At 44.8% G+C, this 26,150-nt stretch overlaps 1 protein-coding gene across 4 annotated transcripts in view; it reads left to right on the top strand.

Annotated features, from left to right (window-relative positions):
• Positions 1–25,714, top strand: part of cyth1a (cytohesin 1a) — a 116,689-nt gene extending 90,975 nt beyond the window's left edge. For 3 of the 4 annotated variants that reach the window (XM_071394127.1, XM_071394121.1, XM_071394137.1), the window contains exons 6-13: positions 927–1,007; positions 4,478–4,590; positions 6,251–6,399; positions 7,847–7,959; positions 15,557–15,635; positions 19,036–19,104; positions 21,560–21,714; positions 22,336–25,714. In XM_071394127.1, coding sequence (XP_071250228.1) covers positions 927–1,007; positions 4,478–4,590; positions 6,251–6,399; positions 7,847–7,959; positions 15,557–15,635; positions 19,036–19,104; positions 21,560–21,714; positions 22,336–22,414 — 838 coding nt within the window. In that variant the 3' untranslated portion in view covers positions 22,415–25,714. The remainder of the gene's footprint in view (positions 1–926; positions 1,008–4,477; positions 4,591–6,250; positions 6,400–7,846; positions 7,960–15,556; positions 15,636–19,035; positions 19,105–21,559; positions 21,715–22,335) is intronic. The other variant, XM_071394113.1, reaches the window with a different exon arrangement.
• The last annotated feature ends 436 nt before the right edge of the window (positions 25,715–26,150 follow it).

Genomic DNA, 26,150 nt, shown 5'->3' with positions numbered 1-26,150 from the left:
TCCCCCAACGCCCTTTTCCCCCAACGCCCTTTTCCCCCAACGCTCTTTTCCCCCAACGCCCTTTTCCCCCAACGCCCTTTTCCCCCAACGCCCTTTTCCCCCAACAGCCTTTATTAGATCCACATCTAGACCCTCAGACTTCGAAACAGAGACGTTGATTCCTTCACAGTCCGTCTGTCTTTGATTTCGACTTCTAAATAATGTTCCTAAAAATCCTGGAATGTTGGCTGAAGCTGAAATAACTGTCAAAGTTGAGTCTCTCCTGAAGAAATACCATCTTTTATATTAATTCAAAGCCACATAACAGGCAACACCCAATGGCTGTGCGTTGTGTGTGTTATTACCCTGGGTGCATTGCCTACCTTATAGTGCTACAGCCTGGGTGTGGTCGGCTAGTCGACAAGCCAGACCAGGAAGTGGAGAGCTGAGTTGTGTTTATTAGGGCATGAACACCACCCAGATATCGTCATGGATGCTCTGCTCTGTCCAATTGGTATGAAGAGATTTCTGATTCCAGTGGGGGAGGGGCAGACTGTGTGTGTGCTCTCCCTGATTGGTCAGGAATCCCCCAGGGCAGAGCTGGCTTTGACTCTGTCAGGGATAGGTCCTGGGAGGCCTCCTGTCTATCTCAGGGGGAGTATCACTAACTCCAAAGGCCACAGATGTCAAGAAGAGTGATGTCATGATAGAGGTGTCACCTTGTGTGTGTGTGTGTGTGTGTGTGTCTGTGTCCCTCCCCCAGTTTTTATTGATTGTGTGAGCATATACATACGTGCGTGTGTGTGTGTACGTGCATTTGTGTGTCTGGCTGTGTGTCTAAATGTCTATGTGTTTGTCATTTTTTGTGTCTGTGTCTCTACACTCAAATAATTGAACAATGATTTCAGAAAATCATTACTAAACATATTCTATTATTTTCCCTGCAGAGATGAGTTCAACCTCCAGGTCCTCCATGACTTTGTGCAGCTCCATGAATTCACCGACCTGAACCTGGTCCAGGCCCTGAGGTAAGAGCCTCCTAGTGGGGCTTTATAACCCCCCCCCCCTCCCCCCCCCGTACAAATTGCTCCTACAAATCACACATACACACACACACACTCAAAACGTCTCTGACTCTCCGGAGAGCCAAAGCACAGACTTCTATCACAACCTCTTCCTGATATAGCATTGTCCAATAGTTACCTAACGTTGTCATTATCCTCCTGATATAGCATTGTCCTATAGTTACCTAACGTTGTCATTATCCTCCTGATATAGCATTGTCCTATAGTTACCTAACGTTGTCATTATCCTCCTGATATAGCATTGTCCTATAGTTACCTAACGTTGTCATTATCCTCCTGATATAGCATTGTCCTATAGTTACCTAACGTTGTCATTATCCTCCTGATATAGCATTGTCCTATAGTTACCTAACGTTGTCATTATCCTCCTGATATAGCATTGTCCTATAGTTACCTAACGTTGTCATTATCCTCCTGATATAGCATTGTCCTGTAGTTACCTAGCGTTGTCATGATCCTCCTGATATAGCATTGTCCTATAGTTACCTAACGTTGTCATTATCCTCCTGATATAGCATTGTCCTATTGTTACCTAACGTTGTCATGATCCTCCTGATATAGCATTGTCCTATAGTTACCTAACGTTGTCATTATCCTCCTGATATAGCATTGTCCTATTGTTACCTAACGTTGTCATGATCCTCCTGATATAGCATTGTCCTATAGTTACCTAACGTTGTCATTATCCTCCTGATATAGCATTGTCCTATAGTTACCTAACGTTGTCATTATCCTCCTGATATAGCATTGTCCTATAGTTACCTAACGTTGTCATTATCCTCCTGATATAGCATTGTCCTATAGTTACCTAACGTTGTCATTATCCTCCTGATATAGCATTGTCCTGTAGTTACCTAGCGTTGTCATGATCCTCCTGATATAGCATTGTCCTATAGTTACCTAACGTTGTCATTATCCTCCTGATATAGCATTGTCCTGTAGTTACCTAGCGTTGTCATGATCCTCCTGATATAGCATTGTCCTGTAGTTACCTAACGTTGTTATTATCCTCCTGATATAGCATTATCCTGTAGTTACCTAACGTTGTCATTATCATCCTGATATAGCATTGTCCTGTAGTTACCTAACGTTGTCATTATCCTCCTGATATAGCATTGTCCTATAGTTACCTAACGTTGTCATTATCCTCCTGATATAGCATTGTCCTGTAGTTACCTAACGTTGTCATTATCCTCCTGATATAGCATTGTCCTGTAGTTACCTAACGTTGTCATTATCCTCCTGATATAGCATTGTCCTGTAGTTACCTAACGTTCTCATGACCCTCCTGATATAGCATTGTCCTATAGTTACCTAACGTTGTCATTATCCTCCTGATACAGCATTGTCCTGTAGTTACCTAACGTTGTCATTATCCTCCTGATATAGCATTGTCCTGTAGTTACCTAACGTTCTCATGACCCTCCTGATATAGCATTGTCCTATAGGACCTAACGTTGTCATGATCCTCCTGATATAGCATTACAATGCAGTTAACCCGGTTAGCCAATGTGAGGGAGCACTGGTTGGTCGGACCAATTGAGGTAGTATGTACATGAATGTATAGTTAAAGTGACTATGCATATATGATAAACAGAGAGTAGCAGCAGTGTAAAAGAGGGGTTGGTGGGGGGGGCACACAATGCGAATAGTCCGGGTAGCCATTTGATTACCTGTTCAGGAGTCTTATGGCTTGGGGGTAAAAACTGTTGAGAAGCCTTTTGGTCCTAGACTTGGCACTCCGGTACCGCTTGCCATGCGGTAGTAGAGAGAACACTCTATGACTGGGGTGGCTGGGGTCTTTGACAATTTTTAGGGCCTTCCTCTGACACCGCCTGGTATAGAGGTCCTGGATGGCAGGAAGCTTGGCCCCAGTGATGTACTGGGCCGTACGCACTACCCTCTGAAGTGCCTTGTGGTCAGAGGCTGAGCAATTGCCGTACCAGTCAAGATGCTCTCGATGTTGCAGCTGTAGAACCTTTTGAGGATCTCAGGACCCATGACAAATCTTTTTAGTTTCCTGAGGGGAAATAGGCTTTGTTGTGCCCTCTTCACGACTGTCTTGGTGTGCTTGGACCATTCTAGTTTGTTGGTGATGTGGACACCAAGGAACTTGAAGCTCTCAACCTGCTCCACTACAGCCCCGTCGATGAGAATGGGGGCGTGCTCGGTGCTCCTTTGCCTGTAGTCCACAATCATCTCCTTAGTCTTGCTTACGTTGAGGGATAGGTTGTTATTCTGGCACCACCCGTACAGAAACAGGAGATAGACTATCCTCCTGTCTAGGGTGTGTACTTGTACATCAAGCTGCCTCACTACAGAAACAGGAAGTAGATAGACTAGCGTCCAGGGGGTGTACCTGTACATCAAGCTGCCTCACTACAGAAACAGGAAGTAGATGGTTTAGTGTCCTGTCTATGGGGTGTACCTGTACATCAAGCTGCCTCACTACAGAAACAGGAAGTAGATGGTTTAGTGTCCTGTCTATGGGGTGTACCTGTACATCAAGCTGCCTCACTACAGAAACAGGAAGTAGATGGTTTAGTGTCCTGTCTATGGGGTGTACCTGTACATCAAGTTGCCTCACTACAGAAACAGGAAGTAGATGGTTTAGTGTCCTGTCTATGGGGTGTACCTGTACATCAAGCTGCCTCGCTACAGAAACAGGAAGTAGACTAGGATCCTGTCCAGGGGGTGTACCTGTACATCAAGCTGCCTCACTACAGAAACAGGAAGTAGACTAGGGTCCTGTCCAGGGAGTGTACCTGTACACCTGCTTCAGTCTACAGAAACACGAGATAGACTCCTGCTCCTATGAGCTGTTCCAGCTAGTATTAGCCAAGACGTGTGGAAGGCTACTTACTTCCTTACACACTGATACCAGCCCTAACATACTGTAATACAGCACTTCACAGAATAGTTATTAGATAGTAGTTGAGCTGTTACACCACCACCAATGTTAAAATGAAGACACACTTAGAAAACCCATCTACCAAGACACAAGAGAACTGCAGGGCTAAATTAGTATGGCTACAACAAGTTAGCATCTGTCCCAATTGGCAGCCTTATTCCCTATAGAGTGCAAAACTTTTGACCGTTTACATCTTGGTCATTTAGCAGAAACTCTTAACCATAGCGACTTCCTGTCAGTGCATTTCACTGAGTTAGATAAAGCAAACAGGAGTTGTTCTGGCTCAGACACGGCTTACTTACTTTACATGAGAAACAATGGTCCCACTTTCACACCCTCATCAGTAGATAACAAAGGCTTTTAGTCATCTAGATATGTGTATCAACCTACTGGTCAAAAGAAGTGCACTACGTAGGAAATAGAGTGCCATTTGGTATTTAGCCAAAGTTAGTAGTTGATAGATGGTATTGCTGACTGACCACTCTTTCTCCTCCCCTGACAGACAGTTCCTGTGGAGCTTCCGGCTGCCTGGCGAGGCCCAGAAGATCGACCGCATGATGGAGGCTTTCGCCCAGAGATACTGCCAGTGCAACCCTGGCGTATTCCAGTCCACAGGTAGGACCACGGGCTTGGACCTCAGTACCAGGCATGTAGTGAAGGGTCAAGGCGATTTACACTAAAGCATTGTTAGCGCTAGGGTTACCACCTGTCATGGTGATGACAAATACTATTCAAAGTCATTTAAAATACTTCATCTGCGCTTGATTGAGCTTGCCTGGCTTTATGGACCAATAGAATAGTCCCAATACTCCAAACCCCTCCCACCTGGTACTCTAGACAGACAAAAGCAAACACTAAAAGTATTTGAAAGATTTCTAATAGCATGTGAACCCAGGCCTGGTGCGGTATGTGAACCCAGGCCTGGTGCGGTATGTGAACCCAGGCCTGGTGGGGTATGTGAACCCAGGCCTGGTGCGGTGTGTGAACCCAGGCCTGGTGCGGTGTGTGAACCCAGGCCTGGTGCGGTGTGTGAACCCAGGCCTGGTGCGGTGTGTGAACCCAGACCTGGTGCGGTGTGTGAACCCAGGTCTGGTGCGGTGTGTGAACCCAGGCCTGGTGCGGTGTGTGAACCCAGGTCTGGTGCGGTATGTGAACCCAGGTCTGGTGCGGTATGTGAACCCAGGTCTGGTGCGGTGTGTGAACCCAGGTCTGGTGCGGTATGTGAACCCAGGCCTGGTGCGGTGTGTGAACCCAGGTCTGGTGCGGTATGTGAACCCAGGCCTGGTGCGGTATGTGAACCCAGGCCTGGTGCGGTGTGTGAACCCAGGCCTGGTGCGGTATGTGAACCCAGGCCTGGTGCGGTGTGTGAACCCAGGCCTGGTGCGGCATGTGAACCCAGGCCTGGTGCGGTGTGTGAACCCAGGCCTGGTGCGGTGTGTGAACCCAGGTCTGGTGCGGTGTTTACGTGAAGGGGGTTTGGTGTGTTCACAGGGACATCATGTCCATGGCAGACGGCTGCTTGTTACATGGATGCAGATGGATGTGAATAATTCATGGTCTTCTCTCTCTGAGACAAACAGGACAGATAATGGAAAGTGCTACTGCTGTGTCAGCCAGCCTCTGACCACATTGTCTCTCTGCGCACGCCTGCATACACGCATGCACACACCACACACACATATGCACACACCGCACGCATTCAAACATGCATGCACAAAGGCACGTTCACACACACACACACACACACTGAGAGTCACACACACTGAGAGACACACACACACACTGAGCGACACACACACACACTGAGCGACACACACGCTGAACGACACACACACACACACTTAGCGACACACACACACTTAGCGACCAACACACTCTTTCATGCCGGTCCACCTCACTCTCGTCCTTAACATGGTCTCTGTCTCTCTCTCTGAATCTAGTCCCCTGTCCTTTAAGATCCAGTCATTTACATTTTTGATCCTATTGTCCCGGAGAATCTTGTCAGAAGTTGTCATGGTAACACTTTATATTTGCGAGCACTGCAGCTGACCATCAACCACTCTGGTATAAATTGTGTGTTGGGGAAAAATAAACATCCACTCCTATATTCAAGTGTCCAATAACAGTGTTTTGGTTGTAATGGAGACAGTACCTTTTGTTTCTGGGACTGTGTCCAGGCATCTATCTGTATGACAATGTTGGAGTCCCAAATTGCAAATGTGTGCCTGAATGCTTGTGTGTGTCTGTATGTATGTGTGTGTGTGATTTCCTCCAGACACCTGTTACATCCTGTCGTTTGCCATCATCATGCTGAACACCAGCCTCCACAACCCCAACGTGAAGGACAAGCCGGCGGTGGAGCGCTTCATCTCCATGAACAGAGGAATCAACGATGGAGGAGACCTTCCAGAGGACCTGCTCAGGGTGTGTGAACAGAGACATCAACGAGGCCTCTCATCCCCCTGCCCCAGGGGTCCTCTACCTTCCTCTCCATCTCTCTGTCCATCCCTCCATCTCACTCCTGATCCCATCAGATCCCCCTGCCTCTACCTTCCTCTCCATCTCTCTGTCCATCCCTCCATCTCACTCCTGATCCCATCAGATCCCCCTGCCTCTACCTTCCTCTCCATCTCTCTGTCCATCCCTCCATCTCACTCCTGATCCCATCAGATCCCCCTGCCTCTACCTTCGTCTCCATCTCTCTGTCCATCCCTCCATCTCACTCCTGATCCCATCAGATCCCCCTGCCCCAGGGGTCCTCTACCTTCCTCTCCATCTCTCTGTCCATCCCTCCATCTCACTCCTGATCCCATCAGATCCCCCTGCCCCAGGGGTCCTCTACCTTCCTCTCCATCTCTCTGTCCATCCCTCCATCTCACTCCTGATCCCATCAGATCCCCCTGCCCCAGGGGTCCTCTACCTTCCTCTCCATCTCTCTGTCCATCCCTCCATCTCACTCCTGATCCCATCAGATCCCCCTGCCCCAGGGGTCCTCTACCTTCCTCTCCATCTCTCTGTCCATCCCTCCATCTCACTCCTGATCCCATCAGATCCCCCTGCCTCTACCTTCCTCTCCATCTCTCTGTCCATCCCACCATCTCACTCCTGATCCCATCAGATCCCCCTGCCTCTACCTTCCTCTCCATCTCTCTGTCCATCCCTCCATCTCACTCCTGATCCCATCAGATCCCCCTGCCCCAGGGGTCCTCTACCTTCCTCTCCATCTCTCTGTCCATCCCACCATCTCACTCCTGATCCCATCAGATCCCCCTGCCTCTACCTTCCTCTCCATCTCTCTGTCCATCCCTCCATCTCACTCCTGATCCCATCAGATCCCCCTGCCCCAGGGGTCCTCTACCTTCCTCTCCATCTCTCTGTCCATCCCTCCATCTCACTCCTGATCCCATCAGATCCCCCTGCCTCTACCTTCCTCTCCATCTCTCTGTCCATCCCTCCATCTCACTCCTGATCCCATCAGATCCCCCTGCCCCAGGGGTCCTCTACCTTCCTCTCCATCTCTCTGTCCATCCCTCCATCTCACTCCTGATCCCATCAGATCCCCCTGCCCCAGGGGTCCTCTACCTTCCTCTCCATCTCTCTGTCCATCCCTCCATCTCACTCCTGATCCCATCAGATCCCCCTGCCTCTACCTTCCTCTCCATCTCTCTGTCCATCCCTCCATCTCACTCCTGATCCCATCAGATCCCCCTGCACCAGGGGTCCTCTACCTTCCTCTCCATCTCTCTGTCCATCCCTCCATCTCACTCCTGATCCCATCAGATCCCCCTGCCCCAGGGGTCCTCTACCTTCCTCTCCATCTCTCTGTCTCTCTCTGTCCTCAAGTCTTAGTGTTATTCTCTCCTCCCCACAGAACCTGTATGACAGCATCAAGAACGAGCCCTTCAAAATCCCTGAGGACGACGGGAACGATCTCACACACACCTTCTTTAACCCAGACCGGGAGGGCTGGCTGCTTAAACTGGGTGAGCGGGACCAGACGCTGAAATAACCTTAAGAACATTTAAATAACGTTGAAGCATTGAACTAATGTTGAAATAACTGTTGTACAGTTAGAAATCCCAAAGGTCTGTATCCTCTCCAATCCTCACCAATATTACTGTGCCCATCGATGACTGTGTTTATGACTGTCTACCATGGTAAGGAAGGTGTGATGGATCAGACTGAAACAGAGGTCTACGTACTGACCAATGGGCCCATCTTGATCAGACTGTGCGTGTGTGTGTGTGTGTGTGTGTGTGTGTGTGTGTGTGTGTGTGTGTGTGTGTGTGTGTGTGTGTGTGTGTGTGTGTGTGTGTGTGTGTGTGTGTGTGTGACAGAGTGGGATTGTGTGTTCAGTCCATATACAGTATTTGAGGGGCCCCTGCCCACCCCCAATGCATTATGGATGAGGCCCTGAGATCAGACATGTGGAGGGCTTTCAATAATGCACGACTAGGCATATTCATACACTCACTCACACATAGACGCACACACACTCATACCTACACATGATACACCGACAGACGGACAGATGCACATTGTGTAGATAGAGGGACAACCTGTACAGTGGAGTATAAACCAGTGAACACACGACGACGAAGACAACGCTTCCTTCCCCTCTAATGTTACCATGACTCTTCCAGGACATCCCAATGATCAGTCTTCCAGCAAAGAGAACCACATTATGTCCTGTGATCTAACCGAGACGTAGGGACTTCCTAGTTCTCCACCCTGTCTGCTTCCCAGTGGATCTTACTGTTTGGATGAATTCACAATGACTCTGATATAAATTCACAATGATCTGGGCCATGTTCATTAGGCACAAAATGTTTTGCAACAGAAAATGAACATATGCGTTTCTTATTGGATAAGTCCAGGTAGTGCCTCGCTGTTTCGTTCCATTTTCTCCCATTTGGTGCCTAATGAACAGGACCCTGAACTGGAATTGAAACCCTTAATCAGTGTGAGTCTTTCCCACCCTTCCAGTAACATGACGGATTTGGGTGGAAGATGAAATAATTGGCCTGAAAGAACTGGGGCCCAAGAGGAGGTGCTGTGCAATGCGTTGCTTTACACAAGTTGGCACCAGTGTAACAATGCATTGAACTCAAATGATTTGGGGTGAGCAGAAGCCCCCTCTGGTGGTTGTTAATGTACTGCAGGATAACTCCTCTTAACCCAGAGCTTTATATTGAGAAATATACATATTAATCTAAATAAGACTGATCGGTTTTCATCAAATCTGATAATATAACCATGTAAACTGATTAATTTAAATATCAAAATGCCTTTTTGAAGGCCTGTTCCTCCGAGTGCCAACATTGTAAACCAGTGCATCGAGCCACTCCTCCAATCAGATGAGCAAGAAGTGGTGCTATGATTTCTTTTTATAATTTAATTTGATTTTTGTTTTCTTTTTCTTCCTCGTTTGTTTGTTTGCTCCATGATTTTGGCTGTTGTCTTTCCTCAGGAGGTATGTACATCTGCTCTTCCCAAAAACTAGTTCATCTTCTCAGCTCTTCGGTGCTTTCGGTGGTCCGCCATTGCTTCCGTTCTCCTTAATTTATTTCCGTTCTACGCTTCGAACGTTTTTTTGTTGTTATTTGTGTATTTTGTTGCTGTTGGGTTTCCTTGTTCCGCCATCATCGACTGAATCTAGTATTAATTGTATGTTTGTATGTTTGTTGGTCTTCCATTGAGCTGGTGGTTTGTCCACGTGCTTCTCTCTCTCTCTCTGTATTGGTCGCCGGGCGGTTGCTAGGTGCTTTGCCTGGTTAGGCCGCTCGGGGAACAACATGGTGGCCATTTTGTTTTGTGCCCGCCGTAGTGAAGAGTTTGACCTCTCTGTTATGCTGTGGTGATTTACCTTTTCAGTCTCCGTGTTTTGGTGGGCTGCAGTATTCCTCTTTCTAGAGAGAGCACGACAAAGGGTTTGAAGACAGTTCTACGAATCTAAGTAGTTTTGAATTAGCAACCAATTAGCTACCATTAAGGAACCTATTGAAAATTGACCAGCATTTTAGATTGTGAATATTAAATCATGTTAGAACTCTCCTTCTCAGAAGTTCTGGCTGACAAGAACAATGTCTGCTGTTGTTAGCTCTTTAATGGGATCATATGAGGGGAATACTGCAGCTACACCAACTGGCTCCAGCTCTGCTCTCTCCGTCATGCTGATAATGGACCTGAAGGGTGATGGTGTGGCTTTGGCCTGGGCTGGTGTGGCTTTGGTCTGGCTTTGGCCTGGTCTGGCTTTGGTCTGGCTTTGGCCCGGTCTGGCTTTGGTCTGGCTTTGGCCTGGTCTGGCTTTGGTCTGGCTTTGGCCCGGTCTGGCTTTGGCTTGGCCTGGCTTTGGCTTGGTGCAGACATGGGTTCAAATAACATTTGTTTTCTTCCAAATACTTCAGCAGCGCTTGATTGAGCTTGCCTGGCACCTGGCACAATGGAACCAAAAGTGCAAAACCCTCCAGGCAGGATCACTCAAACACTCAAACTATTTGAAATAAAACAACTACTATGATCCCAGGTCTGGACTGGACTGGTCTGGTCCTGACTGGTCTGATGTGGTGCTGGACTGGACTGGTCTGGTGTGGTGCTGGACTGGTCTGGACTGCAGTGAGGTGGGTGTGGGGAGAATGGAGAATGGGGGATGTGTGTTGAGAAGGGGAGGTTAGGAGGGGAGTGGGGACTGGGTGCTATCTATGGAACAATGCATAAGTGCACTACATGATTAGTGTTTAGAATATAGGCTACATTCTAGCTAGTGTGTTTAGGAATAGAGATTGAATCATCTGATAGGACCAAGGAAAGCACATTTTACTTGTCATGTAAATCCTGAGGTCTTCCTCATCAATTTAAAAGGAATTTTGACAACCAAGTTGCCCCTGTTAATCACAGTATGATACAATTATAAAATAAATTTTATCTGACTTGAAGCTGGTGGTCGAAAGAGACTAGTGCTGAAAATGTCCTGGGTCATGTTCAGTGGGGCACAGCATTGCAAAACAAAAATCTGCTTTCTTATTGAACAAATTCAGCTGTTACAGTACCTCACTGTTTCACTCCATTTCAAAACATTCTCTCATTACTAAACATGACCCAGGTCCCTCCTAACCTTCACTGTTCTGACCCCCCTGTGCATGGGCGATCGCTCCTCCTCCACTCCTCCCCAGCCCGGCACCCCCTGACCTGCCGGCACCGCCCAACAAAAATCTCCTTGGGCAAAGCCGCCTTGTCTGGGACATTTTTTGCCAGGGTCCTCGCTCTCTGAGTGACTGACAGGAACTGAAGTGGTCAACCAATCATCAATCAATCACAATCTCCTCCAAGCCAATCAACTGTCATATCATCAGCTGTGAGATTCTGCCATTTGTCTCTACATGACTCTGTCTGTCAAAAGTGTCGTTTCAACATTCATATGTCACGTTCTGAGGACAAGATGACGATAACACAGTGACAAAATGGCGGCAAGGAGAACGTGTTTGTGGTCATGTTCCAATGTCCATACTAGCCCACTACTTAGAATACCTGCTCAATACCACCGGATGTTGGTGGCACCTTAATTGGGGAGGACAGGCTCATGGTAATGGCTGGAGCAGAATCGGTGGAATGGTATCAAATACATCAAACACATGGTTTCCATGTGTTTTATGCCATTCCATTGGCTCCGTTCCAGACAATATTATGAGCCTTCCTCCCATCAGCAGCCTCCATTGTCTCATACTAAGAAGTGTGCTGGTATGTGGATATGGGGACGGCGAGTGTGTCCTCTCATGACCTCTGTAGTGTGATAGATGATCATATACATTAGCATCGCTGCTATATGATCAATACAAGTGTGTCTTTTCTGACCTGTTGGGATCAACACTTCTGTTAGATGGTGTCCACAACACTGCTCTTCTGTCTTGGTAGATGGGTTTTCTTAGTGTCTTCATACTAACATTGGTGGCGGTGTAACAGCTCAACGACCTTGGCACTTTCAGTAGGGCCAGACATTGAACAGCCAGACATGGATTTATATCATCATGTTGATTTGTCTTTAATCAAAAATGGTGTTTTCTCCTGGAGCATGTAGGTGTGTGTCCATGTACACGTTGTATCCATACCATTTAGTTTTGATGGAGGGTATTTAGACTTAGAGGAGGCAAAAGGGGTCCCTTAAACGGACAGAAATATTGTCAAGAAATGACCTAATTAGACAGAAAGGTGTCTTCAGACAATAAATTGACTGGTATTTATATCATATATCACTGTGAATACGGCCAATGTTCAAGACAAAACTCTAATGTGACATTAGCAACTAATCTTCCATAGTGTATTTAACGACTTGCCCTTTACTAGTTAAAACAGGAAGTTCCAGCCAGAGATGCCCATAGAGTGAGTAGCCTATTAGCATATCTCCAGGCTAGCTCCAGTTTCCTGCCCCCCCTGACACTGTTTATCAGCATCTCTTCCTCCCAGCGTGGGCTAGCTGCCATCTGCTGCTGTGATCAGGTTTCTCCCTAACAGGAAGTGGGAGTGGCGGTGGGGTCGGGGGTCTGCCACAGATCACTGAGCTGCTGAGTTAACCAGAGACACCCCGCCGGGTGTGAAAGAGGCAAAGGATTGGAGCCAATTGTTAGTAGTACTATTTCACATTCCCCATAGTAGCATCTCATTAACTCTTGGAGGTCTAACTTTTAACAAGTGTTTGGTTTTATATCCCAGCTGTTGATCTCCTTTAGAGGTTGTCTACTCTGAGAGGCTGTTTATCTCCTTTAGAGGTTGTCTACTCTGAGAGGCTGTTTATCTCCTTTAGAGGTTGTCTACTCTGAGAGGCTGTTTATCTCCTTTAGAGGTTGTCTACTCTGAGAGTCTGTTTATCTCCTTTAGAGGTTGTCTACTCTGAGAGGCTGTTTATCTCCTTTAGAGGTTGTCTACTCTGAGAGGCTGTTGATCTCCTTTAGAGGCTGTTTATCTCCTTTAGAGGTTGTCTACTCTGAGAGTCTGTTTATCTCCTTTAGAGGTTGTCTACTCTGAGAGGCTGTTTATCTCCTTTAGAGGTTGTCTACTCTGAGAGGCTGTTGATCTCCTTTAGAGGCTGTTTATCTCCTTTAGAGGTTGTCTACTCTGAGAGGCTGTTTATCTCCTTTAGAGGTTGTCTACTCTGAGAGGCTGTTTATCTCCTTTAGAGGTTGTCTACTCTGAGAGGCTGTTTATCTCCTTTAGAGGTTGTCTACTCTGAGAGGCTGTTTACCTCCTTTAGAGGTTGTCTACTCTGAGAGTCTGTTTATCTCCTTTAGAGGTTGTCTACTCTGAGAGGCTGTTTATCTCCTTTAGAGGTTGTCTACTCTGAGAGTCTGTTTATCTCCTTTAGAGGTTGTCTACTCTGAGAGTCTGTTTATCTCCTTTAGAGGCTGTTTATCTCCTTTAGAGGTTGTCTACTCTGAGAGTCTGTTGATCTCCTTTAGAGGTTGTCTACTCTGAGAGTCTGTTTATCTCCTTTAGAGGTTGTCTACTCTGAGAGGCTGTTTATCTCCTTTAGAGGTTGTCTACTCTGAGAGGCTGTTGATCTCCTTTAGAGGTTGTCTACTCTGAGAGGCTGTTTATCTCCTTTAGAGGTTGTCTACTCTGAGAGGCTGTTTATCTCCTTTAGAGGTTGTCTACTCTGAGAGGCTGTTTATCTCCTTTAGAGGTTGTCTACTCTGAGAGGCTGTTTACCTCCTTTAGAGGTTGTCTACTCTGAGAGGCTGTTTATCTCCTTTAGAGGTTGTCTACTCTGAGAGGCTGTTTATCTCCTTTAGAGGTTGTCTACTCTGAGAGGCTGTTTATCTCCTTTAGAGGTTGTCTACTCTGAGAGGCTGTTTACCTCCTTTAGAGGTTGTCTACACTGAGAGGCTGTTTATCTCCTTTAGAGGTTGTCTACTCTGAGAGGCTGTTGATCTCCTTTAGAGGTTGTCTACTCTGAGAGGCTGTTTATCTCCTTTAGAGGTTGTCTACACTGAGAGGCTGTTTATCTCCTTTAGAGGTTGTCTACTCTGAGAGGCTGTTGATCTCCTTTAGAGGTTGTCTACTCTGAGAGGCTGTTTATCTCCTTTAGAGGTTGTCTACTCTGAGAGGCTGTTTATCTCCTTTAGAGGTTGTCTACACTGAGAGTCTGTTTATCTCCTTTAGAGGTTGTCTACTCTGAGAGGCTGTTAATCTCCTTTAGAGGTTGTCTACACTGAGAGTCTGTTTATCTCCTTTAGAGGTTGTCTACTCTGAGAGGCTGTTTATCTCCTTTAGAGGTTGTCTACACTGAGAGTCTGTTTATCTCCTTTAGAGGTTGTCTACTCTGAGAGGCTGTTAATCTCCTTTAGAGGTTGTCTACACTGAGAGTCTGTTTATCTCCTTTAGAGGTTGTCTACACTGAGAGTCTGTTTATCTCCTTTAGAGGTTGTCTACTCTGAGAGGCTGTTTATCTCCTTTAGAGGTTGTCTACTCTGAGAGGCTGTTTATCTCCTTTAGAGGTTGTCTACTCTGAGAGGCTGTTTATCTCCTTTAGAGGTTGTCTACTCTGAGAGGCTGTTTATCTCCTTTAGAGGTTGTCTACTCTGAGAGGCTGTTTATCTCCTTTAGAGGTTGTCTACTCTGAGAGGCTGTTGATCTCCTTTAGAGGTTGTCTACTCTGAGAGGCTGTTTATCTCCTTTAGAGGTTGTCTACTCTGAGAGGCTGTTTATCTCCTTTAGAGGTTGTCTACACTGAGAGGCTGTTTATCTCCTTTAGAGGTTGTCTACTCTGAGAGGCTGTTTATCTCCTTTAGAGGTTGTCTACACTGAGAGGCTGTTTATCTCCTTTAGAGGTTGTCTACTCTGAGAGGCTGTTTATCTCCTTTAGAGGTTGTCTACTCTGAGAGAGACTGTAAGTCCTGAGTCGGCTATACTGAGGACCTACAGAGGAGAGGTGGGACAGTTAAAATGAGCACTCAGGTTTCAGACAGTATTAAACATGATATACTGTTCTGTCTAATCTATAAGGCTAAGGGCTTTTCACGACAGAGCCGAGCCGAACCAAGCTGTACTGAGCTGGCCCGGTTATGCATCCACCATAGTTGCTGGAACCATTCTGAAAGGAAAATGTGAAAAGAACATATCGGCGCCAACAGGTCGGCACAATAATGTAAAAAGGCGATTACAGAATACCTTGGTCTTATCAAAGCCCAGTTTAGTCAACAGAACTCCTCTGTAATCTCATGCTCCTCACTCATGTAGAGTAGAATAACTGGTTGTCTAGATGCTATGGTGTGGGTTGCCGGAGGAGCATGGTACTGTACGGGGCTGGTTGTCTAGATGCTATGGTGTGGGTTGCCGGAGGAGCATGGTACTGTACGGGGCTGGTTGTCTAGATGCTATGGTGTGGGTTGCCGGAGGAGCATGGTACTGTACGGGGCTTGATGGGGAATGTAGGGAGATAGGAGTTGTAATTCTATACCTGGTATCTGCCTGTCTGTCTATCCATGCGTCTGTCTGCCTGTCTGCTGCTCTGCCCTCTGCTGTCCGGTGCCCGTCCCTCTCTTTCTCTCTCTCACCCCTGAGTCTGGCTAACACCGTCTCTCTATTCCTCAGGGGGACGGGTCAAGACCTGGAAGAGAAGATGGTTCATTCTCACGGACAACTGTCTGTATTACTTTGAGTACACCACTGTAAGTACAACTGTCTGTATTACTTTGACTACACCACTGTAAGTACAACTGTCTGTATTACTTTGAGTACACCACTGTAAGTACAACTGTCTGTATTACTTTGAGTACACCACTGTAAGTACAACTGTCTGTATTACTTTGAGTACACCACTGTAAGTACAACTGTCTGTATTACTTTGAGTACACCACTGTAAGTACAACTGTCTGTATTACTTTGAGTACACCACTGTAAGTACAACTGTCTGTATTACTTTGAGTACACCACTGTAAGTACTGGACTGGAATTGGAAGCCATCGGTTATCATGTTCAATTCAATGTATCTTAAATGTCTGCAACAGGCACACATAAATACATGTCTATTATGATGGATATTACAGTTGCAAGTTACAACACATTGTCCCACTGTAACCTGCTCTGTTTGTGTACTCGTTCACTGCTCTGCTGCGTATTCATCGGTGGCAGGTAGCCTAGCGGTTAAGAACGTTGTGCCAGTAACCGAAACGTTGCTGGTTCGAAGCCCCGAGCCGAAACCCTAACCCTAATTGCTCCTGTAACCCACTCTGGATAAGAGGGTCTGTTAAATGACCATGTAAATGTCAAAAAAATATTCAGAGTAATGTCATTAACAGGGATATTCCATTCACAATAAAATATAATATAGTGTAATATCCCTTTAGTAACACCACATGTTGTAGTGTAATATCCCTTTAGTAACACCACATGTTGTAGTGTAATATCCCTTTAGTAACACCACATGTTGTAGTGTAATATCCCTTTAGTAACACCACATGTTGTAGTGTAATATCCCTTTAGTAACACCACATGTTGTAGTGTAATATCCCTTTAGTAACACCACATGTTGTAGTGTAATATCCCTTTACTAACACCACATGTTGTAGTGGAATATCCCTTTACTAACACCACATGTTGTAGTGTAATATCCCTTTAGTAACACCACATGTTGTAGTGTAATATCCCTTTAGTAACACCACATGTTGTAGTGTAATATCCCTTTAGTAACACCACATGTTGTAGTGTAATATCCCTTTAGTAACACCACATGTTGTAGTGTAATATCCCTTTACTAACACCACATGTTGTAGTGTAATATCCTTTTAGTAACACCACATGTTGTAGTGTAATATCCCTTTAGTAACACCACATGTTGTAGTGTAATATCCCTTTAGTAACACCACATGTTGTAGTGTAATATCCCTTTAGTAACACCACATGTTGTAGTGTAATATCCCTTTAGTAACACCACATGTTGTAGTGTAATATCCCTTTAGTAACACCACATGTTGTAGTGTAATATCCCTTTAGTAACCACCACATGTTGTAGTGTAATATCCCTTTAGTAACACCACATGTTGTAGTGTAATATCCCTTTAGTAACACCACATGTTGTAGTGTAATATCCCTTTAGTAACACCACATGTTGTAGTGTAATATCCCTTTAGTAACACCACATGTTGTAGTGTAATATCCCTTTAGTAACCGCCACATGTTGTAGTGGAATATCCCTTTAGTAACACCACATGTTGTAGTGTAATATCCCTTTAGTAACAATATCCCTTTTGCTGTCTGTATTTTAAGCCCACAGCAGTCCTTAACGTTCATCTTCACTTCCATGTTTCTGTCCTCTTAACAGGTTCATCTTAACTTCCATGTTTCTGTCCTCTTAACAGATTCATCTTAACTTCCATGTTTCTGTCCTCTTAACAGATTCATCTTAACTTCCATGTTTCTGTCCTCTTAACAGATTCATCTTAACCTCCATGTTTCTGTCCTCTTAACAGATTCATCTTAACTTCCATGTTTCTGTCCTCTTAACAGGTTCATCTTAACTTCCATGTTTCTGTCCTCTTAACAGGTTCATCTTAACTTCCATGTTTCTGTCCTCTTAACAGGTTCATCTTCACTTCCATGTATCTGTCCTCTTAACAGATTCTAACTTCCATGTTTCTGTCCTCTTAACAGGTTCATCTTAACTTCCATGTGTCTGTCCTCTTAACAGATTCTAACTTCCATGTTTCTGTCCTCTTAACAGGTTCATCTTAACTTCCATGTTTCTGTCCTCTTAACAGATTCTAACTTCCATGTTTCTGTCCTCTTAACAGGTTCATCTTAACTTCCATGTTTCTGTCCTCTTAACAGATTCATCTTAACTTCCATGTTTCTGTCCTCTTAACAGATTCATCTTCACTTCCATGTATCTGTCCTCTTAACAGATTCTAACTTCCATGTTTCTGTCCTCTTAACAGGTTCATCTTAACTTCCATGTGTCTGTCCTCTTAACAGATTCTAACTTCCATGTTTCTGTCCTCTTAACAGGTTCATCTTAACTTCCATGTTTCTGTCCTCTTAACAGGTTCATCTTAACTTCCATGTTTCTGTCCTCTTAACAGGTTCATCTTAACTTCCATGTTTCTGTCCTCTTAACAGATGCATCTTAACTTCCATGTTTCTGTCCTCTTAACAGATTCATCTTAACTTCCATGTTTCTGTCCTCTTAACAGATTCATCTTAACTTCCATGTTTCTGTCCTCTTAACAGGTTCATCTTAACTTCCATGTTTCTGTCCTCTTAACAGATTCATCTTAACTTCCATGTTTCTGTCCTCTTAACAGATTCATCTTAACTTCCATGTTTCTGTCCTCTTAACAGATTCATCTTAACTTCCATGTTTCTGTCCTCTTAACAGATTCATCTTAACTTCCATGTTTCTGTCCTCTTAACAGGTTCATCTTAACTTCCATGTTTCTGTCCTCTTAACAGGTTCATCTTAACTTCCATGTTTCTGTCCTCTTAACAGATTCATCTTAACCTCCATGTTTTTGTCCTCTTAACAGGTTCATCTTAACTTCCATGTTTCTGTCCTCTTAACAGGTTCATCTTAACTTCCATGTTTCTGTCCTCTTAACAGATTCATCTTAACTTCCATGTTTCTGTCCTCTTAACAGGTTCATCTTCACTTCCATGTTTCTGTCCTCTTAACAGGTTCATCTTCACTTCCATGTTTCTGTCCTCTTAACAGGTTCATCTTCACTTCCATGTTTCTGTCCTCTTAACAGATTCATCTTAACTTCCATGTTTCTGTCCTCTTAACAGGTTCATCTTAACTTCCATGTTTCTGTCCTCTTAACAGATTCATCTTAACTTCCATGTTTCTGTCCTCTTAACAGATTCATCTTAACTTCCATGTTTCTGTCCTCTTAACAGATTCTAACTTCCATGTTTCTGTCCTCTTAACAGATTCATCTTAACTTCCATGTTTCTGTCCTCTTAACAGATTCATCTTAACTTCCATGTTTCTGTCCTCTTAACAGATTCATCTTAACTTCCATGTTTCTGTCCTCTTAACAGATTCATCTTAACCTCCATGTTTCTGTCCTATAGGACAAGGAGCCCAGAGGGATCATTCCACTGGAGAACCTCAGCATCCGGGAGGTTGAGGACAAGAAGCCTGTAAGCACAGACCCTTTGCTGGTTCGACCACATAACACACACGTTTGTTTTACTCTCCTTTGGGGACCAAACAATTGATTCCCATTCAAATCCTATTTTCCCTAACCCCTGACCTTAACCCCTGACCTTAACCCTAATTGTAATCCTAAACCTAACCTCTAAGCCTAAAATAGTCATTTTTTTCTTGTGGGGACTGGCAAAATGTTCCTTGTTTTACTATCCTTGTGAGGACTTCTGGTCCCCCTTAATATGATCAGGAAGTATAATCAGGAAATAAGACCGTTATTTCACCTCCCATTCATTAGCGATTGAGGCATATAGCTGTTCAACACAACCAATGATGTGTGACATGGACAAATATTGACATGAGTTCACTTCTGAGATCTGCAAGATATGACAAAGTGATTTTGGCCTGATCCATCCAGTCATCTCCTTCCTCCTGAAGTGTGCACCCGCTCACTACTCCCCATAAATTGGACAGCATTGGATTGGTGTAATCATGGGTTAGAGGGAGTTTCCATATTGCAGGAATTTCCTTCCAAATCCATGAAGGGAGGTGAACAAGTGCACACTTCGGCAGAAAGGGTGAGATTATAGTTCAGTAATGTCTCAGACTAGACGTTGTTTCCCCCTGGTGGTAGTGTGGAACAGCAAATCAAATCAAAGTTTATTTGTCATGTGTGCCGAATACAACAGGTGTAGTAGACCTTACAGTGAAATGCTTACTTACAAGCTCTAACCAATAGTGCGAAAAAAAAAAGTGTGTGTGTAGGTAAGTAAAGAAATAAAACAACAGTAAAAATACATTTGAAGTAAGAGTAGCAAGGCTATATACAGACACCGGTTAGTCAGGCTGATTGAGGTAGTATGTACATGTAGGTATGGTTAAAGTGACTATGCATATATGATGAAGAGAGAGTAGCAGTAGCGTAAAAAGAGGGGTTGGTGGGTGGTGGGTGGCTGGACACAATGCAGATAGCCCGGTTAGGCAATGTCCGGGAGCACTGGTTGGTCGGGCCAATTGAGATAGTATGTACATGAACGTATAGTTAATGAACGTATAGTTAAAGTGACTATGCATATATGATAAACAGAGAGTAGCAGCAGCGTAAAAGAGGGGTTGGGGGGAGGCACACAATGCAAATAGTCCGGGTAGCCATTTGATTACCTGTTCAGGAGTCTTATGGCTTGGGGGTAAAAACTGTTGAGAAGCCTTTTTGTCCTAGACTTGGCACTCCGGTACCGCTTGCCATGCGGTAGTAGAGAGAACAGTCTATGACTGGGGTGGCTGGGATCTTTGACAATTTTCAGGGCCTTCCTCTGACACCGCCTGGTGTAGAGGTCCTGGATGGCAGGCAGGTTAGCCACACTGGGCCGTACGCACTACCCTCTGTAGTGCCTTGCGGTCGGAGGCCGAGCAATTGCCGTACCAGGCAGTGATGCAACCAGTCAAGATGCTCTCGATGTTGCAGCTGTAGAACCTTTTGAGGATCTCAAGACCCGTGCCAAGTCTTTTTAGTTTCCTGAGGGGGAATAGGCTTTGTCGTGCCCTCTTCACGACTGTCTTGGTGTGTTTGGACCATTCTAGTTTGGTGGTGATGTGGACACCAAGGAACTTGAGGCTCTCAACCTGCTCCACTACAGCCCCGTCGATGAGAATGGGGGCGTGCTCGGTGCTCCTTTTCCTGTAGTCCACAATCATCTCCTTAGTCTTGGTTATGTTGAGGGATAGGTTGTTATTCTGGCACCATCCGGCCAGGTCTCTGACCTCCTCCCTATAGGCTGTCTCGTCGTTGTCGGTGATCAGGCCTACCACTGTTGTGTCATCTGCAAACTTAATGATGGTGTTGGAGTCGTGCCTGGCCATGCAGTCGTGGGTGAACAGGGAGTACAGGAGGGGACTGAGCACGCACCCCTGGGGAGCTCCAGTGTTGAGGATCAGCGTGGCAGATGTGTTGCTACCTACCCTCACCACCTGGGGGCGGCCTGTCAGGAAGTCCAGGATCCAGTTGCAGAGGGAGGTGTTTAGTCCCAGGTTCCTTAGCTTAGTGATGAGCTTTGAGGGTACTATGGTGTTGAACGATTTGGGCGGTATGCAAATTGGAGTAGGTCTAGGGTTTCTGGGATAATGGTGTTGATGTGAGCCATTACCAGCCTTTCAAAGCACTTCATAATAACACAGCTTAGGTTCATCTTAATTGTACTTCCTTGATTAAATACACACGCACGCAGGAACACACACACACACACACACCTTCTTAAACTCAGCAGTTCTGATACAGTTGTGGCATTCCTCACATTCTCTCTCCTTACCCTCATTCTCAAAACGTTTTGGAGGAGAAGAAACGATTGGAGGAACCTTAGATCTTCTGCTCCAATGTGTTTAGAGAAGATGAGGAGGGAGGACCTGAGGAATCCAGAAAATACAATTTAATATTCGCTCTCCTCTGCGTAGAACTCCTTTGAGCTCTTCATCCCAGAGAACAAGGACCAGGTGATCAAGGCCTGTAAGACGGAGGCGGACGGCAGAGTGGTGGAGGGGAACCACACCTTCTACAGGATCTCTGCTCCCACCACCGAGGAGAAGGATGAGTGGATGAACAGCATCAAGTCAGTACTACTGCTTATCAACAAGTTATGAATGGGTTATGGATGGGTTATGGTTGGGTTATGGATGGTTGGGTTATGGATGGGTTATGGATGGGTTATGGTTGGGTTATGGTTGGGTTATGGATGGGTTATGGATGGGTTATGGTTGGGTTATGGATGGGTTATGGTTGGGTTATGGATGGGTTATGGTTGGGTTATGGATGGGTTATGGTTGGGTTATGGTTGGGTTATGGATGGGTTATGGTTGGGTTATGGATGGGTTATGGATGGGTTATGGTTGGGTTATGGATGGGTTATGGATGGGTTATGGATGGGTTATGGTTGGGTTATGGATGGGTTATGGATGGGTTATGGATGGGTTATGGTTGGGTTACAAAGCCCTAATTTAGATACTATTCAAAGAAAGTATTACCCCGTTATCTCTCTTAATTTGATGTGTAATCCAAAGATACTCGTAGCTTCCTGTTGACCTCTGTTCCTTTCCACACCATTGATAATAAACTAGGAACCTGGGAAATTGCAAGGCACCCCAGATTATATTTACTGTGTAAATGAGGGCAAACTAGGTTATCCCACCAGGGGAGTGTACTGACTACCCCCCTTCTACCCCCACCCTCACAGAGCTGCCATCAGCAGGGATCCCTTCTATGAGATGCTGGCCACCCGCAAGAAGAAGGTCTCCTCTATGAAGAGACACTAGAGCTACTCAGGACTCCTCCTCTTCCCCCCGTTGAGAGAGTTTGGACCCATCCTGCTGAGACCATGAGACTTGTGTTTTCATGCCTGGGGATGGGGTTGGGGCAGGGGCTGCAGACTGGGGGCTGGGGCCTCTTGCCTCGGTCAGCATTTCTCTGGGATAGGCTCTAGCTTTGGGATTCTACAGGCCTACCAACAGGACAGGGTGCATGCTGTTTTTTTTTTTCAGAACCAGGAGCCAAAGCCTCCCCCTCCTCCTCTTCCCCCTGCTCCTGTCTCTGTGGCTGAATGCTCTCCATCTCTCTCAACTCTTTGCTGTGTGTATTTTGGGAGGAAGGGGTCTATCGCTTTCTGGGTAAAATGGATCCCCTCCCTCAAAAAGACATGTGCACACACACCCATACTCTCACACACACCAATGTCGTACACTGAAGTCATACGCACGCACGCGCACACACACACACACACACACACACACACACACACACACACACACACACACACACACACACACACACACACCTCATCTAAACTCAGCAGGTCTGATGGAGTTGTTGTGGCATCCCAACCAAAATATTCTTACTAGCTTTCAAAAAGAAAGGTGAGATGCTTTTCTGTATACGTTAATATGATGGGCAACGTGTGTGTTTGTAAAGCTTACTACTGTATATATTTCCCTCCGAATCTTCAGCTTTTGGGTTTCAGTTTTAGTTTTTGATAACGTTTTTAGAAAGACTGAGGGGGAATGGGTTATATTGCCAACCGACGATTTTTTTGAAACGAGAATAAACTTTTTTGAAGTCTTTCTGTCAAAGTTGCCTCAGGAGATTGTTACTTGGCTCTGGGTCGGTCTGTATCAGGATAAACTTAGACTCTGTCCAAACTGTCCCTCAGTAACTGAAGGAAGAGTTCATTTACAGAGTTTTTAAAATTAACATACTTAAATTAAAATGTTTGCCATTACATTTGCCTGTTTATATGCACATAATCTGTGACAATAATTGAACTTTGACAGCTATATTCCTCCATAGCTGTTTGCCCCCGACTCTTTGTTGTTCATATGTATCCCCAGTTGTTTGACAGCAGTTTAGACGTGCTAACTTTGTTGTAAAAACACACTGCGAAACACGGTTGTTAAACACAGTGTCGTGTTCATTAGGCACCGAAACGGAAGAACAGGGACTGAAACAGGTGGGGACTACCTTGACTTGTCCAATAAGATGTGTTCATTTTCGTTTTCCATTGCAAAACGTTTTCTGTTGTGTGCCCTAATGTACACTTCCCTGATGAGTGGTTTGCACATGGTCTTAGTGTGGGATTATGGGCTAGGGCTCCGCTATCGCTCTTCATTTCCTGTTGGAATTGGAGGTCCATTCAGGGGACTAGAGTCTGTCGGAGAGAGTGTCTGTGTATCTGTCAGTCAGTACGGGGCACAACTCAGGGGCTCACAGAGATTTGAGGTGTCTGGAAACTGAGGTATTGTCTTCATCTGCCCCATCCCTCTATTCTGTCCTCTTACTCTTTTCTCTTCTCTCTTTCCTTGTCTTTCACGCATCTCTCTTTTTCCTCTCATATTTCTCCTCTCTCTTTCTCTCTGTCTCTTTCTCTGTCTCTTTCTCTCTGTCTCTTTCTCTCTGTCTCTCTGTCTCTTTATCTCTGTCTCTGACACACAAGATCATTTAACAATAATAACATGTTATGGTGTACAACTGACTAGGTATCCCCCTTTCCCTATATCCTATTTCCTATTCATTGTCATCGTCTACCTGACACTCCCAATGAAATGTGTCCTATCATGCTGCTGGTTAGCTAATTCACAAAGACAGTCTTTCTAAGTGGAGCTGGTTATGTTTACCTCATAAATGCAACAAAGATGCCCTCAGCTATCTTTTTATCCCATAGGAGCACTCTTAAATGTCCTTCCTCATTGGTAGATACAGTAGAAAATGCTAGAACAATCCAGGTTTCACCTTCTTCAACCCACACTCACCATCCTAAAGCATTGGAATAGCTCTCTCACTTATTTCAAATAGCTGTTGCATCCTTTACTGTACTAGGAATACAGTAATAATACCCGTAAGACAAACCATGCCTAGGAATACAGTAATAATACCCGTAAGACAAACCATGCCTAGGAATACAGTAATAATACCCGTAAGACAAACCATGCCTAGGAATACCGTAATAATACCCATAAGACAAACCAAGCCTAGAAATACAGTAATAATACCCGTAAGACAAACAACGCCTAGGAATACAGTAATAATACCCATAAGACAAACCAAGCCTGGGCAGTGGACTGTCCGTTCCTGGAATTGGAACACCCTGGAATGTTTGTTGGATTGGATTTGAGACAAAACACAGCTGTTGATCAGGAATGTACCACTACGCTCCATAGTGGTGAACTACTCTGATCAGGAATGTACCACTACGCTCCATAGTGGTGGAACTACTCTGATCAGGAATGTACCACTACGCTCCATAGTGGTCAACTACTCTGATCAGGAATGTACCACTACGCTCCATAGTGGTAGAACTACTCTGATCAGGAATGTACCACTACGCTCCATATTGGTGGAACTACTCTGATCAGGAATGTACCACTACGCTCCATAGTGGTGGAACTACTCTGATCAGGAATGTACCACTACGCTCCATAGTGGTGAACTACTCTGATCAGGAATGTACCACTATGCTCCATAGTGGTAGAACTACTCTCCCAGTGCAAGACCTCTTAAGTCAGCTTTGGTATACATTATTTGTTTTTAAAGTGGAATCGTACATGGCATCACAATTGCATCCAGCAAATGCAGCTTTATTTGTGCATAAAACCTTCTCTACTCTGCGATCAGTGCCTGGCTGTCTGTTATTCATGTTTTTCCTCATTTATGGAGGCAAATTCATGCCAAAAATAAAGAAGCATTGATATTGACAAATTATTCATCAGTATTAGTTTTATTTCAATATTGTTTTTTTGCCAAGAATCTGCTTCCATAGCACATAGCCCTGTTTCCCTGATTAGTTTCTCTTAGCCTCGTCTCAGCAGACTGCTTATAGAGATGACAAGGAAACAGCAAATAAAACAATCATAAAGCTAGACAGAATTTGGTTACTGGTTATTTATCAAGGTTGTATATACTTAAATGTATAGTGGGTTTATTTGTGTTTTCATGTGATTTTGGAGTTTTAATGGAGCAATATGATGTTATTAGCCATTTCTCTTTTTGTTTCATAGTGTTTGATTTTAGGTTTCTATCGTTGCCATGTAATCAAAAGCTGAAATAAAGTAAAGACAATCTTGTCACTCCGGCTGACTGACTGAGTTTATACTAGATGGCCATTATGGACTGCAATCTTGTCAATTCAAAATATCAAATGTTTGTCTTTAATAATAGCTCATACAACAATCACTCTAAAAACTGTTTGTTTTAATTTTTTTTTTTGCATTATAATGATGACATTTTCATTTTAAGGCCTTGTTCTTAATCTATGAACAAAACCAAGGGCATTGGACAGACGTAGATTTTTGCTCCGGGTTTGGCTCTTATTGAACATAACCACTAGAGGGCAGCACACTATCAGTACACATGCTGTAGAGGAGAGAGTGGAACAATAAGTCATACTGTCATAACTTCCACATAGAGGCAGCCTATTACCTCACCTATGAAGACTATTGGCCTATGACTAATTAACAAGCAGTAGCTGGCGAACAGCAAAATACTTCAAAATGTTTTGTCATC

This window comes from Salvelinus alpinus, chromosome 1 (assembly GCF_045679555.1).
Source record: "Salvelinus alpinus chromosome 1, SLU_Salpinus.1, whole genome shotgun sequence".
NCBI classification, from domain to species: domain Eukaryota; kingdom Metazoa; phylum Chordata; class Actinopteri; order Salmoniformes; family Salmonidae; genus Salvelinus; species Salvelinus alpinus.
The sequence above is the reverse complement of the archived record's forward strand: the minus strand, read 5'-3'. Positions and strand labels throughout refer to the sequence as shown.